This window comes from Mastigoproctus giganteus, chromosome 4 (genome assembly GCF_048544385.1).
Source record: "Mastigoproctus giganteus isolate SK-2022 chromosome 4, ASM4854438v1, whole genome shotgun sequence".
Classification (NCBI taxonomy): Eukaryota; Metazoa; Arthropoda; class Arachnida; order Uropygi; family Thelyphonidae; genus Mastigoproctus; species Mastigoproctus giganteus.
Window position 1 is genome coordinate 90,575,407 of NC_143578.1, and position 15,331 is coordinate 90,590,737.

At 35.0% G+C, this 15,331-nt stretch overlaps 1 protein-coding gene across 1 annotated transcript in view; it reads right to left on the minus strand.

Annotated features, from left to right (window-relative positions):
* The window catches only part of LOC150086899 (cyclin-D-binding Myb-like transcription factor 1), a 189,403-nt gene that overhangs the window by 53,168 nt on the left and 120,904 nt on the right, over positions 1-15,331 (minus strand). Inside the window, exon 10 of the mRNA XM_090371671.1 lies at positions 11,484-11,552. Within this exon, the coding sequence (XP_090227797.1) occupies positions 11,484-11,552 (69 nt within the window). The remainder of the gene's footprint in view (positions 1-11,483; positions 11,553-15,331) is intronic.

The window sequence follows — 15,331 nt, forward strand, 5'->3', positions numbered from 1 at the left end:
AGTCACCTTTACGAAAGCAAAAACACTTCCTTTTACCCTTGATGGTAGTTACCTCTTTGAGTAAATCCCACTTCAGTACACTGCGATCACTGCCACCTAGTGGTTCCTTTATCTGCAGATTCTTGATGCATGAAGAATCACTACTGATAATCAGATCAAGAGTATTACTCCCTCTAGTTGCCTCTTGAACATGCTGTTGTAGAAAACAATCATCCAATAAATCCACAAAAGTCTTGCTAGTGTGTGAGAGACCAACCCACAAATTCCAGTCAATATCCGGGAAATTAAAATCCCCCATTATAAGACACTCTAATTTACTGGCCTACTCTATTTCTCTGCACAATTTCTCATTATACTCATCAGATTCATTAGGCCTATAACACACACCTACTCTCATTTTTCCTTTCCCAGTGCTTATGTCACACCAAACAGACTCAACACTGCATTGTCCACCCATATCAATTGGATGCACTTCCTTAGATTTTACATGTTTCTTAACTAACACAGCATAACCCCTCGTCCCTTCCTGTCCTGTCTATCCTTTCTGTACACACTACCTCCAAATTCCAGTTCTGCACTGCTTATGTCTGTGTCACACCATGTCTCTGATACCCCAACAATATCTGTCTTTGATGTCTTGACTAGCACTTCAAGCTCATCAAATGTATTAACTATACTCCTAGCATTGGTGTACATGCAAGTATACATGCAACTGTTTCTGCTCTTAGTTATCCTAACACAGCCCATGTATTTACTTGTTCCACTATGACTCCCAGCATTGCCTTGCTTTCCAGGTTGCTGTTCAATTGCATTTCAATAGAAGTAGCGGAAGAATCACTTTTACCTCTGCCAGCGGCTACTGTTAATCTATTTGTCCGTGTATCCCCCCCTAGCTAGCTGTTTTCCGACCCACCTAACTCTGCCTCGATAGCATCAGCAAATATTCTTGCACCCTTTCTATTTAAGTGTATCCCATCCCTGTAGAAGCGGTCTCTCCTGTTAACAGGCACAGACCAGGCTGAGAAAATTCTACCCCTTGAGCCTTGCACAATCTTTCCAGGGCCGAATTGATCGACAAGGCTCTCATCATATACTCCCTCCTATCGTGTCTGGGCAGAATTGCAGACGCTTTCAAATTCAATCCTAACTCACGGCATTTTTTCAGCATTGTCTTGTACTTGTTAAGTAATTCTACTGGTCTCCTATTCTTAATATCATTAGTGCCATCGTGTACAACAATATCACCCTTTGTGCCCTTAAAAGGATGATATCTGCCCTACAACGTCATCAACCTTTGCCCCTGGCAGACATACACTGGTCCTGTTCCATCTATCCTTTTTGCACAGTATGTTCCCCGTTTCCCTGACAATAGAGTCACCTACAACAACTAGTTCCTTTGGGACCAGCGCATTCTGCCTTGGGGGTTGCCTCTGTGTTGTGTGATGTTCAGGTGTAAGCTGTGGCATTGATGTGGGCAGTGAGAGCTTAATGGGCCCCTAAATTTAAATCCTTCGGGGGCATCCACCCTGTCCTTCAAGCTTTCATATAAGCCCATAACAATGCCGAGTTGGCACCTGATTTCCTTGCACTCCTTACATCGTGCACACACAAGACATTCCCCTTGGCAACATCATGTCCCATTCCCGATTGCTCTACAAACATCAAACAAGCAGTGCATTTCAATAGACTGTGATTCAGAGGACAACCGCCCCCCCTCAGTTCTCCCCGAGCCACAGCACTTCCACTAGTTTGAGCCTTTTGCTTTGCTGCTCTGGTCTGAGTCATGATTTCTATTCAAGTTCAATAAAATTCCAATACAAAATATAACCCTAAACCTATATCCCAATGCAGTTATAACACTATATATATATGTATTTCGGTATTGAATTTCTCATCCCCTGTCAACTTATATGTATTAATTTATGATGTTACATTTGTAATAACTAGGTCGCTATATTTATTTAGTTAAAAAAAGTACAATTCAATTGACAATGAAATTTAATAAGATTAAATTTCATTGTCAACTGAAATTTCATTGTCAATTGAAATTTCATTGTTTTATTTGTGTCCAAATTCGGAATTAACATAACATAATTAATTAAAAAAGTTGGTAATAAATAAAATAAGGAAAATTAAAACTGCACTTATTTGCACTATATTAAAGAACAACAGAAAACAAGTTAGTTAATGTATGCAGTATGTTACATTTCAGGCACATTAGCAAACAGTAATAATTCATGATTTATAACAAAAAAAGAGCAAAAACCAACAACTTTTATGTGCAAACTGAGAATATTTCATTTTCATGCATCTGCCACAATGTTGATTCATTCTTTTGTCCAGTGCTTGGCAGCAAACATAATATTCAGTGCTTCAGCTAAAATATGTAACATATGGATAGCCTATGTGCTATGTATGACAAAAAATAAATAATTGCCAGATTTCTGAAAGATCTAAATATAAAGTTTTGTGAACTGCTGGATTTCTATTAGTTTGTTTTTAATGAAATTTGGAATGGTTCAACAAATCTTTCCATAAGGCCCAAGTATAAAATTTTATAAAAATCCATCCAGTGAGAGCTGAGTTATAATATGTGGACAGGAAAAAACAAAAAAATAATAACTGCTGGATTTCTAATTTTTAATGAAAGTTTTTTTTGTCAGGCCATCCCATTTTTAATGAAATGGGATGGCCTGACAAATATTTTTAAAAATCCATCCACTATGAGCTAAGTTAACACATGCTGACAGAAGGACTGAGACAGATGGATACAGTGAAGACAATAGGCTGTTTGTTGTTTGTTATTTGGTTTTTAGGAGCATTAGCAACTAAGGCCATATTGCTCCGGGATATGCGGTGGTCATTCCCTGACCTTTCCGCATCCTCCGTATTTGGTGGTGACGGGTTCGAACCCCAGTCTAATCAAGAAGCGTGTACTACGCACTGCTACTCCTTCCCACCTGGCTACGGAGGCGCCAAGACAATAGGCACATTATGCATATATGTTAAGGCACCTAAAAATAGTCTTGTAGAATACAAATCCATAATGTAGTAATATAAGAGGTCTATAAGTGAATGTCCTTATTTCATAATTAAATATCAGAATTAGCAATTTGGTGCAAAGAAACCCTAGGCTTTTGCTACACCATCAAAAAATAAACAAAAACCTACTCTATGTGTTTCCCCTCCCTATAAGGTGTGCTGATCCAGCTAATTTCTCTACCTATATAGGTGTGCTGATCCTAATCCGTGATCTTCAACTACCCATGGAAGCAACTTATATCAGAAATGTACTTAGCATGCATACTAAATTTTAAATTATATCAGTTGCACATTACTTATCATACGTTATTTTATATGCTGGTACTCTGCAGTTCTGAAAAATTTTATTGCATTTTATTTTTTTTCATGGTTTGTCAAGTAATAGTAGATATGTATAGTATGTATAGTTTGTCGAGTAATAGTATACATGTATAGTAATAGTACAGTATCTAATGTACAGTAATCTAATATCTAATGTTCCCAAAAGCCAGTTTAATTATGCCATTCATACTTCATGGTTTGTGATGTACTAAAAAGAGTAATGCACACTGGACATGCTAGAAAATTAGGCTTTTCCATATTTTTAATGACTTGCTAACATCATCTTCCAGCAAGATGGCCTACCCCTATGATTTAATAACATCATGTAGCAATTAATGTTTTTACTTTTCTTCTTTCACTTTATACATTAAACCAAGCAAAGTTTGGAATGGAGTTGTTTGGTCAAAATACTAGAAACTTTGGCAGCTTATCCCAAAAAACTCTCTACAATCTAGTCTAAAACTGTTTCCTTGAAATTTGAATTTATGGCCCCTAGTTTGATTATAATCATGAAAATTTCACCTTCAATAATTTTACTATTTCCTCTCGGAGCCTTACAGACGTCAATCGGACCTCCCTAATGTACCTCATTCATTAACAAGCTGAAGTCTTTCTGAAGTATATCTGAAGTCTTTCCTGCTAATCTTACCAAGTACATTACATTACCCATCTTTGGACCTTTTCTGTAAGCTCAATGTCTTTTTTAGGTGAGATTTCCTAACCTATGCATAGTATTCCAAATGCAGTCTACCTATCTCGACAAACAAGTGTTCAATAAATCACTGATAGGACATCATCATCCTTCTTGCTGCCTACGTACACTGCATGCTTACCCAAGTGTAAGACCCATTCTACTTACCTTACCCATTCTACTGCATTAAAACATAGCTGCCACTTTTCTGTCAATTCCTGAAGTCTATCCATGTCATCCTGATGGAACTGCTTAGATGATAAAAAGATTGAGTCATTATCCCAATCTTAATATCAGCTGTAAATTTGTATATGTCCTGTACTCCCTCATCAATGTCATTTAAGACAAATCAGAAACAATAGCACTCCCATCACCAATCTGGGCAGGACCTCAATTCTACAATGGCCCAATCCGAGGAGTAACTATTAATCAAAATCCTCTGCTTTCTGTCCTGTAGCTATCTGACAAACAACCTAAGGGTCTTATTAATTATACCAACAATTTGTACCATATAAAGTAACCATTCATGTGGGATAGGGTCAAATGCTTCGTTAGAGTCCAAATAAATGTCAAAATTATTTCTTATATTCAAATTATAAGCAATTTTTTTAAATAACTAGATTAGTTGAACCTGATTTTTTCTTTACAAAACTACACTGCATTTTCTTCAGAATACCATTTCTGTTTAGATGTTCCTGTGTTGTAGTCTTAATCATTACCTCCATGTTTCCCCCCCGATTACTTCTGATTAGTAACTTAAGAATAGTTTGAAGTTATTTGCTCTCAGAACTGCCTTTATGTACTGCTAATATGTTGGCTGTATGCAACTCAAGGAATCTCCTAAGTTCAATAATGCCCTTAATTAATTTTAATAGTTTGATGCACCTTCTTGTTGTTTCCCTCAAAATTACTGTATGAATATTATCATTGCCCAAGGCCTTACTTGTGTTTAGGCTTGAAACTTTTTCTTAAAAATAATTTTCTGTAATTTCATACTGCTTGGCTTCAGTTGCAAGTTTCTCCTTGCCATGAAATATTTTTTATCTGTAAAATTCATTGCAAAGTACCTGTTAAATTCATCAGCAACATCAGGAGGCTATCTGCAACTTTCCCCATGTCCATTATTTAAGAGTCTGATTTGATTCAATCTTTTCTTTTTTGTATTCACATATGCGAAAAACTCCTTTTCTTCATTCTTTACTCTCTTAGCCAATTATTTTTCCCAATCAGCCTTTGCCAGCCTAACTCTTTTTGTGGTACTATTATAGATCAATTTATAGCTGTTATAGGCTTCAGTATTTTTTGTTTCCATGCCATCAATTTTTCTACTCTGTTGGACTGTCCATCCACCTCCTTGTCTCTTTGCATGTCATTATCTCTCCTGTATTTTTTGATAGTATATGTGCATTTGTGTACTGTGTTACTATTGCTTTAAAGGTATTCCATTATTCCTCTGTATTTGTCCCAACCGTTGATATACAATTATATACACAGAAAATGATAAAACCCTCATTCAAACAGTTTCTTATTCATGGATGCATTGTATGGCTACACAGGTAGGTAGCAACAATACAACAGAATGAACAGAGGGTTTTATAGTATGATAAAATTAAGCCAGTGCAGATCAAGTGTAGCAAGAATTAAAAAAAAAAAAAAAAAAAGTTGCTGTTTATAGCTCCAGCATTACCACATAGATCAGAGAAGCATGCAACTAATAATTTTTGATGAGAATACAATCATTTACCATATTTAGCAGTCATGTGAACTCAAACTGTGGTCAACTGAAATGTGTGTACAACTGGGTTCCCACACTGACCACTCAGCTGCATCAGGCCTGAGGCATATTAGCCTCAGATTAATACACCTGTTCATAAATATAGCAAGAAGAGGTATAAGTCAATTTAAAGAGAGTGGAAGTGTTGAGAAATTCAATGTACAGAATGGTCAGGAACCTCAGAGATTACATTCACATGTATGAAGGCAGATGAAGGACATGATTATTCAAGAAAAGTTATTTTCTGATGAAGGAATAATTCACATTTTAGGAAATCTAATCAGGCATAACTGCCATATTTGGAATTCCAGTTTGCCTAGCAAACACCTAGAACTTTAAAGAGATACTCCTTTGGTAAAGTGTGATTGTGCAGTCACAAGCACATCACACTCATATGCACAGAGGTAACAAGATAATTTTTCTTCACAGAAAAAATAAAATAATAAAATAATAATAAAGTGTAATGTGTATTTAGACATGCTAGAAAATTTGACTTTTCCACATTTTTTTAGAAATATATTTGTGCTAATAAGTACCATTTTTAATTTATTTAATTTTATGTAATCTGCTTTTATTTTTCAGACACTTTTTTAATTTTTTCCATGGTAAGTGTATGAGTTAGGTAAGATAAATAGATTAGATAAGTGTATGAGTAGGTGTGCTGACCTGTCAGCACACCTACTCATACACTTATCTAATCTATTTATCTATATTTCATTATGGTTGCTGGGTATTTCTGCTATTACTAGCAGTATTCCGGATCTATAAACCAGCACCATACATTATTTTTTTAGCCGTTGCGATTTTACACTACAACTTATCATTATTATTAATTATATAACACACACACGCATGCATGCACACAATATTGTTAGTGATAACATTGCAAGATTCACATTTCCTTAATATATTTGTGGTGTGTGTTTTGATTAGTATATTACATTTTATATATATTCAAGGTTTCCATAAAAGAATGGTTATAAGTATTTGAAATTTAAATATTTATTGAATGTTATAAAGATAGAACAACAACAAAAATTATTTTTTGGTTAAGGGGAGGAGGGGTATATTTCAAAATGAACTATTTTTGCAGCTTGGAACTCAGTGTTTCTCAACCTGTGTGCCACAAGTATGCTTCAAGTGTGCTGCAGAAAATGCAAATTTTAAAAAAATAATAATAAATCCAAGTTTTCTAATAAAAAATTTAATTCAAACAAAAAATTCGTTTATTTGCGCTGTGCTGATTTTTGGAAAAGACAATTAAAAATTTATTGCCATTTTCCACTTCCTACTTGTGCAAAAAAGGGTCTTCCGCTGTTAACAAGATTAAACTAAAAAAGAGAGAGAAAGATTAAAGTTGGTAGCAGAGGAGCTGAGAATAAGCCTGTCCACAATAAATCCTCTTATTGAAAAACTGTGCGCCTCTCATCAAACCCAACCATCTCGCTGATTAAAATGTTAATAATTGTATTTTTGTTTGTTTTTATATAATTATTTTAATTATTTACATATTTTCTTTTAAATTTCATGTATGTTCATGTATGTTGAAAAAATTTCTTAATATGATAGCATAGCTTAATATAATAAAAAATTTCTTTTAAATTTCATATAATTCATGTATGTTCAAAAAAAGATATTAAAAGCATTTAAAACAAATAATAAGTGTATTATTAAATATACCCAACAGAAATAACTTCCCGTTTGTAAATATATGAGTATAACAGAGATCATAGTGTGCCAAAAAATTTTAGCATCTTTAAAAGTGTGCTGCAGCAACAAAAAGGTTGAGAAATACTGCTCTAACTGTAGCTCTCAATATTCCAATGTTACTGAAATGTAGAGGTGTCCAAGTTGGCAATTAAACAAATGAGGCAAATAGAACAGCAAAGGGGAGAAATCAAAAACTTACAAAGTAACATTAAGAAGACTCAACTTTGTTGGAGATGAAAAAAGTCAGTGATAGCAGAAAAATAGTATCTCGAAAGTTGCTTTTGGTCAACCTAATCGTTCACAAGATATAAAATGTAGTGTCTAAGAACAGCAAAAAGTTATTGGAAGAAGGGGAATATAGTAGTGCTCGAGCAGTCCAGGGCTGTGTAACCCGTACCAATAGTAGGTCATGGATATGTTTGTTGTTTGGTTTTTAGGAGCATTAGCAACTAAGGCCATATTGCTCCGGGATATGCGGTGGTCATTCCCTGACCTTTCCGCATCCTCCATATTTGGTGGTGGTCCTGAACATAGGACTGAACATATACTTCATGTGTTTAAGCCAGTAATGGTATTGTTTTAACAAAAACGAGACTAAACAATGTCATAAATGAAAATAAAGATGAAAAAACAACTAACAAGATATAACTAACAAAATAATACCCCCACAGTTAGCCAATCAGTGGGCACAAGCTTTCTACACCGTGAGACACCAAAGAGGTTAGAGGATATTTGACTATACATTATGTACAAGCCTGAATATAAAAAGATATCAAACAGCAATTATGTTGTTAATATCAATATGGTTGTCAATAAGTTTTTTATATTTCATGATATTCAGTGCTTTCCTAAAATGATGGTAAAGGAAGGCTGAAGGGAAACTATTACCAAGTAGTTTATTATGGAGTAATTTGATGTTATCTAAAAAGAGATTGTTGTTATTACATATAGTGGCAATTCTGATGCACTGAGAGATTATTATATATGAATGCACTTTTTTTGAGATGTTGGAGTGTCAATGGGTGAAGTTGACTATATTAAAGTTAAAAGCATCTCTTTTATTATATATGTTAATTGCAGTATGTGGGCTGTTGATATTAATGTCCAAGTCTATTTAATTAGCTGAATAGTCATTGTTATTTGTTCTTTCCAGAGTAAGTTCTGGAGGATAAATGTTGGCAAAATCCTGCAGAAATGTAGGGTAGTTGATTACTAACAAGTCATCTATGTATCTGCAAATATTTATGTCTCAGGGTAGGGAGGTCTCAGACCAGTATAGGTATAGGTTAGCTATGACACAGCTAGAAGGGCTATCCATAGGGGTACCTTTGGTTTGCAAGTATACAGTTTTGCCATCAAATGTGTAATTGTTAGAAATGCAGAGATTGATTAGATTGTTCCAATACACAAAATTACAATTTATAAAGTGTTTATAGTTATTGTAAAATTCATTCAAGATCGATTTTAAGTTGGTTAGGTCTATGCTAGTAAATAGACTATTAAAGTCAAATGTTTGAACATAGTGATATTGCCATTATTTAGAGCATTTATAACGGGTATGTTATTATTAATTATTCTGCTGTCTGGTAGGACATCCTTAATAGGTTTAAGTAACAGTTCTAAAGTTTTGCCGGGCTTATAAGCATAACTGCTTACAAGAAGTGATGAATCTGAAACCTGTGGGGTTTTTGTGGAAAATGGGACTGAAGTAAATATAAGGAGAATTATAGTTATTAATGCTAAGTTTTAATTTCTTGCTGAACGCAATTAATTTCTTAGTGATTATGCTGCTGTAATTGGTAACAGACTTGTATCACTGGAATTTAGTTCTGCATTTAATGTTTGAAGATTAAAAGCGCTTTACAGATAACGGCACAGTTGCAGGAGGTGTTATCCACAGGAGTGATGACAAAATGTTTGTGTAGATCTGCCAATTGTTTTATTTTGGAAAAATGGAATTTTAGTCTAGCAGATGGTTGCACATGTGGCATTGGTGATTCATAGTTATGTAGTATTTTAGCTAGCACTGAATTTATCCATAATTGGAAGGCTTCAATGGGGACGTTATGAAGGTAAAGGTATAAGCTTAAAACAGAAGTTGAGCAAATCTTGATATATCTGTTTTTTGAAAAGTGTAAAGCTGATTTTAGAGTATAACCTGTATTTGAAGCCATAAGACATGATGCTTCTTAGTTCCAGGTTGGGTATAATATTTAAATATTATAACTGGAAATTGGGCTATAGAGGGCAGTATGAGTGCACATTAGCTGTCAACTCAGTACTACCATGTAACATAATATGAAAAATTAACTAATTACAAAAAAATTGTTCATGATTAAAGGAAAAATAATAAAATTAAATTATTTTACTCTACTGCCTCATTACTCTTTACATTTACTCTACTGCCTCATCAGTGGTATGGCGCTGCCATGTGAGTACTAGGTTCTGTTCTATTATTATTTCTCACTGCATAAGGACCACTATTATTCAAATTGATGGCATACGTGGATTCCATGTACGGTTTAGTTTATTTTTGCTTCATTGGTTTGCCATGCAACTGGTGATTGATTTAATTTGTATTCTAATTTTATTAAATTTTCAAGCAACATGTGGCAGTTATGTATTAGTGCTGCCCCGATGCTTGCGATGTTAATTTAATTTTATTATTTTCCTTTAATCATGAAAAATTTTTTGTAATTAGTTAATTTTTCATATTATGTTACACGGTAGTATTGAGTTGACAGCTAATGAGCACTCATACTGCCCTCTATAGCCATTTTCTATTATATATTTGGTTATATATTCCAGCTCAACAGTTATTTTGTCAGTGGTATGACACTACCACGTGAATACTAGGTTCTGTTTTATTATTATTTCTCACTACATAAGGACCACTATTATTCAAATCGATGACATACATGGATCAATTAGTGTACTGGTTCATGTATGCATTAATTTGTCTAATGTTTGAAATGCACTGATTCCCTGACAATTATTGGCCTTGTGGTCCTCGGTCGATATGGGGCATAATGGTCAGTCTATTTCATTTTATTTATAATTTAGTTGGTCCATTATTGTATTTGGTTTTTGTTTCATTTCTAAGTGATATTTGACACAATTTGGACCAGGTGCCAGTCAGAGGGCACTGTTAAATCTCATGTAAATTTGGCATATTCAAAAATATTTGTTATTATTTGATATTTTGGCTCTTTCTAAATTATTTTAGGAACATTTCCTTCTACAATACCCTTTACTTCATTCCATCCCCCCCACACCATTTTGTTTTGTTTTACATGTATGGTTTAGTTTATTTTCACTCCATTGATTTGCCATGCTACTGGTGATGGGTTTAATTTATATTATAATTTTATTATATATATATATATATATACTCTTATGAATATCCAAACAAATTCTGCCTCAGATTATCTCTAAATTTCAATGTACAGCTGTAAAATCAACAGCCAAACAATATATGTAAAATATTTAATATTAAATACAGTACATTTTATACAAAAATTATCCTGTGAGCTGAGAATTTAACCATATTTTAACCTAAGCCTCCTACAGTCAGCAGGGGCTGTGCTTATATCTCAATGTTGTTACTAAACTTATATGCTAATTTAGGGATAGCTGTGACTTGCTGCCTCCATATATTCTATCAAGCACTGCCATGATCACTTGTGATTCCCTTTATTCATTGGATTTCTTGTATCTACATATAGCATTAATCTAATTAGTCACTTAGCATTGCTGCAATAATACTTTATTTTCTTGACTTTGAAATGTTAACTTAATCTATACCATATAATAATTAATGAATATTATTTAAATTTTCAATAAATAAAAAATTAAGGTTTCTTAAAACAGGAATAACAGTCAGTTAAATCAAAGTTTAACTCAAATTTTAAAATTAATGATAATTATTAAACAGAAAAGACTAACCTTGACCAGTCTTTAGATAACTCTGACCAATCAACCATATTTTCATCTGTTGCATTAACACTATATACCCTGTAAAAATAAAACTGATTACTCACTGATTTTTTCATATTTTATATGAAATGTAACTATTTTGTTTTTTTATTTCTGGATTGTAAAAAGGTAGACAAATTCACATTGGCTGAAAGTGTTTTCTTTAATGACAAAGCAGAAGCTTTGCTTTCTTACAGTGTTTTGCCATATTAATACCAATACTAAATACATATAACCTTTGCTGATATATAACCGTATATCCTTGCTAATTCAATACTGTATTGCAATTATATTTCGAAGTCACAACCATTCTGCAACTAATAACAGGATTTCATATGCATTGTAGTATGCAATATTTGAAATACGTCTATAACAAAACCTGGAGTCTGAACTGGGCATCACAGCTGGTGAATAGTTTGTCTAATTTGAAAAGACTGTGGAAACCAACTACAGGCAAATATCATGATAATGAAACTGAATGAGGCTATAACTACTATAGAGTTTGATAAAAGCAATGTTACAGAATATTCTATATCCCCCCCATTTTTGGTAGCTGCAGAAAACGTTTGCTTCCTTACATCATTTAGCCATTACAACACTACTCTTGTGATACAAAACATGATTTCCCAATGCAGGTGCTATACATTGTCTCACTGCATGCATGCACTTGATTTGAGATAAAACAGCAATAAATGTGCTTCAAAGAAAATATACTTTCACATTGGAGGATTTGGATATGTATTATATCATATGTAAGATGTCTCCTAAATATTAGTTTAACACCACAATTTAGAACAAGGGGGGGGGGGCAGAAGGGTGTGTTGTGCTATATTTGTGCAGCATGTTAGCATTAGTTGAGGCATATATGTGATGCAAGAAAGCAAGCTTACACAGCATCAGCCAAAAAAAAAAAAAACCCTTCCCATTTTAACCATCCGGTCACTCCACATGTTTATCTAGTTCAGCCTTAAATTTATTTAAGCTATCAACTTTCACAACAACAGATGGAAGTCTGTTCTAGCAATCAACTACCCGCTGGCTAAAGGCCAACTTCCGCACATCTATTCTACAACTGTCTTTTCTCAATTTGAATCTATGCCTGCTCAGGTTCTTAATCTGAGCAAGCGGAAGTATCCCATCAGCACTGAGCCTGCTCAAACCATTCAAGGCCTTATACACCATGATCAAATCACCTCACAGGTGCCTAGTCTCCAGCTGCTGCAACTTGCAGAATTTTAAGCCTTTCTTCGTAAGCGTACTCCTTTGCTCCTCTCACCTATCTTGTTGTCCTTCTCTGTACTTGTTCTAGCAACTCTACATCCTTCCTCTGGTAGCCCATCTGCACTGCTCAGAGAACTTCATATCTGACTGCACAATTACACCCAGGTCTTTTTCATTCTTCACCTTCCTGAGTGTAGTACCATACAGTTGGTACGTTTCTCTTGGGTTACTGCTACCCATATGGAGTACTTTGCATTTGTCAATGTTAAACTTCAGTCGCCACTTCTCAGCCCATCTGCCTAAATTATCTAGATCCAGTTGCAGTAGCATACTGTCTTTACTGTCATTAACAACCCTGACAACCTTTGTATCATCTACAAACTTGGACATTTAGCCTGATATACCTTCATCAATATCACTGATAAATATACAAAACAACAGTGGGCCCAACACTGAACCTGGGAGGGACTCCATTATTAATATTAGTCCACGTAGAGCAGTGTCCGTTTATTACCACTCTCTGCCGTCTCCCACTCAACCATCCCTTTATCTATTACAGTAACTTGCACCTTAATGCCATACCACTCCAATTTGTACAACTGTCTTCTATGTGCAACAGTATTAAAAGCTTTCCTGAAATCCAAGTACATAATATCAAAATTATTTTAGCATCCAGTTCCTTCATGACCACATCATAGTATCCAATCAAATTGGTCAGACAAGACTTCCCCTTAACAAACCCATGCTGTGTCTGAACTATTACTGCTGTCTTGTCTAAGTGATCCTGTATCACCTTTTTAATCAGTGACTCCATTATTTTCCACAGGACAGAAGTTAAACTAACAGGTCTATAATTATTTGTGTAACCCTTTGAATTCCCTTTGTGAATTGGGGATACATTTGCATATCACCATTCCATAGGACACTCCAATGACTCTAAGGATGCTCTCATAATTATGGCTAAGGGTTTGCTTACTTCCCTTGCTGCCTCCTTCATTATAACTGGATAGATTCCATCTGCCCCAGGTGCCCTTTTTTATGTTTAACTTCAATAATTTCTCCTCCACTTTGCTCTCAGTTATTACAAAATAACTTATCTCCCTGTTAGAGTTTGATAAACTTTTGGCATTCTCCTCCTTGAATAAATCCTCGTGTGTGAATGTAGATGCAAAATACTCATTCAGTTTATCAGCTACTTGAGCAGGATCATCAATAGTCGAACCATCTATGTTAAGTGGACCAATCTGATTCATCTCCTTCCTTCTAGAGTTTACATAAGTAAAGAACTCTTCACTGTTTTTCTTTGCATCCTTTGCCAAAGATTTCTTGTAATCCGCCTTCGCCTGCCTAACCTCCTTTGTGATTAGATTACATCTGGCGTAGGCTTCTGTGTTGCCTGATAATTTATATGCATTCCATGCATTTTTATTTCTACCACAAGCCTCATTAATTCATCCGACATACATTTAGGCCTGAACCTTGAACAGTATTTCTTAGTTGGTATGAAAAGTCTAGTAGCCTCCAAGATTAAGTCCCTGAAGGCTTCCCATTTAGAATTCGCCATTGGTAACATTTATCAGTTGATCCCACTCTATGGAATTTAAAAACTGTCTGAGCCCTCTGTAGTCACCTTTACGAAAACAAAAATCCTTCCCTTTATCCATGATTGTAGTTACATCTTTAAGTTTGTTTGTTGTTGTTATTTGGTTTTTAGAAGAATTAGCAACTAAGGCCATATTGCTCCGGGGATATGTGGTGGTCATACCCTGACCTTTCTGCATCCTCCGTATTTGGTGGTCACGGGCTCAAGCCGGTCTAATCACGAAGTGTGTGCTATGTACTGCCGCTCCTGCCCACCTGACTACGGAGGCACCCACATATTTAAGTAAATCCCACATCAGTACACTGTAATCACTGTCCCCTAGTGGTTCCTTTATCTGCAAATTCCTAATGCATGCTTCGTCACTGCTGATAATCAGATCAAGAGTATTACTCCTTCTGGTTGCCCCTCGAACATGTTGCTGTAGAAAACAATCCTCCAATAAATCCACAAAAGTCTTGCTAGAGTGCAAGTGACCAACCCACAAGTTCCAGTCAATATCTCGAAAGATAAAATCCCCCATTACAAGACATTTTGATGTACTGGCTCATTCTATTTCTCTGCACAGCTGTTCATTGTACTCATCAGCATCATTAGGCCTATAACTTACTCCTACACTCATTTTCCCTTTCGCAGTGTTTATGTCACACCAAACAGACTCAACATTGCATTGTCCACCTGTGTCAACTGGATGCAGTTCCTTAGATTTTATGTGTTTCTTAACTAACAGCATAACCCCTCCTCCCTTCCTACCCTGTCTGTCCTTTCTGTACATATTGTAATCCCAAAATTCCAATTCTGCACAGCTTATATCTGTGTGACACCATGTCTCTGATATCCCAATAATATATGCCTTTGATGTCTTGGTCAGCACTTCAAATTCATCAATTTTATTTACTATACTTCTAGCATTAGTGTTTTTTTTTTTTTTTTTCATTAGTTGTTGGCGCATCTGCTTCTGTGGCCATAATGCACCTCCCAAAGTTTTTGCATTTTA